Raw genomic sequence first — 1,451 nt, 5'->3', positions numbered from 1 at the left:
CCCCCAAAGAAAAACCCTCTTATTTCCAAATACCCCACCACCCAAAAAAATGTTTCCTTAGCTGTTCAGTTAACGTGAGTACTAATCAAAGGCAGAAAACAATAAAATTACGTCACAGAAAAATAGCCAGCTGAATGACGCCATACCTGAAAGCAGATACGTTTGGAGTAATCGATGTCCATTCGCCGGAAGACACAGGAGAGCTGCTTGAGGGCGCCACATCCGCGCTGGAGACACTGACTTTGCAGGGCCGTCACCAGCGTCTGGGCGTGAGGCTCAAGCTGGGGCTTTGTACTCATGATGTCACACAAAGTGGGCGTTCCCACCAAGCAGTGGGGCTCTTTTCACTCGTTACAGACAGATGTATTCCCAGCCCCACCGGGTGAAAGAGACTGGAACTGGAAGCTGCTGATCTCACGTCTACGAAGCTGCTGCTTGTGACTGAGGTAGATGGCCAAAGGAGGATGCAGTGCTCCAAGAGATGTGTTGGATTGGAAACGAGTTCAAACAGTGTCTGGAATGTACAAGCAGTCCGGTCGGCGTCCAGTCACGAGTTGCAGTTATCCTACTCTTGCACACACATGAGGATCAAGGCACTTTTGTCAATTCTGAAGTGTTTTTCTTTTGTTTTGGTTTTTGGGGTTTTTCAGGTTTTGATACTTTGAGAAGGAAAAAGCAAAGACGTTTAGAAAAAAAACCTATACCTTTAGTACGTTAAATAGAAACAATCAGTGGAAAAAAACGAGCAACCTAATTGCATACTTGTTTCCGTTCTAGCGACATCTACCAACCGATCATCACTGCAAACTTTTAATTCATCTACAATAATTAGTGACTTCATATTAATCTATACTAATATACGAAAACCCTAGATATTCAAAACGATAAAAGGGAATTGTGTTTCTCTCAAGTTAAGTACCATACCGCACACGACGTTATAATGATGTTACAGCGTCGATAGTCTACAAATCAGGCTACCGGTCTCGTAATCCTGAGGTTGCCGGTTCGGGGGATTCAAGGCTCTGCTCGGTCCCACGTTGGGAAAAAGCTGTTTACATGACTTTTCTCGTTTGGTTTTTAATTTTAATAAGATTTTAGGGCGCTCGCAACTGCATAAGGATGAGCGCCACGGGGTGGATGTCAACAGAGAAGTCCAAACGCAGAATCAGGCTTATTCTGCTCACCTCTCTGGCCTAAACAGCACAAGGTCTGCTTCGACTATCAAGGAAATAGCAGTTCACAAGAGAGTAAAAAAAACATACAAAAGAAGTAGAGGGAAAATGACGATAGTAAGGATGAGAAAAGAAAAGGCAGCAGTTCCCCTTATGCTGCTTCGGCACAGTATGAGCATGACAATAAACCAGCCCATTCACAATTCTACTGTGCAAAAGAACAAGTTAATATCCCCTCTTTGGGAATGGCCTAAAGACACTCAGTCAGTAGCACTGCCC

At 44.2% G+C, this 1,451-nt stretch overlaps 1 protein-coding gene across 3 annotated transcripts in view; it reads right to left on the bottom strand.

Moving 5' to 3' along the window:
- LOC101859231 (calcyphosin-like protein) overlaps positions 1-1,451 on the bottom strand; it is an 87,640-nt gene that overhangs the window by 59,358 nt on the left and 26,831 nt on the right. For 2 of the 3 annotated variants that reach the window (XM_035968843.1, XM_035968844.1), the window contains exon 2: positions 147-570. In XM_035968843.1, the coding sequence (XP_035824736.1) occupies positions 147-299 (153 nt within the window). In that variant the 5' untranslated portion in view covers positions 300-570. Of the gene's footprint in view, positions 1-146; positions 660-1,451 lie in introns of all 3 variants that reach the window. The other variant, XM_005094858.3, reaches the window with a different exon arrangement.

This window comes from Aplysia californica, unplaced genomic scaffold (assembly GCF_000002075.1).
Source record: "Aplysia californica isolate F4 #8 unplaced genomic scaffold, AplCal3.0 scaffold00090, whole genome shotgun sequence".
Classification (NCBI taxonomy): Eukaryota; Metazoa; Mollusca; class Gastropoda; order Aplysiida; family Aplysiidae; genus Aplysia; species Aplysia californica.
Note: the sequence above shows the minus strand (reverse complement) of the source record. Positions and strands in the feature narration are given on the sequence as shown.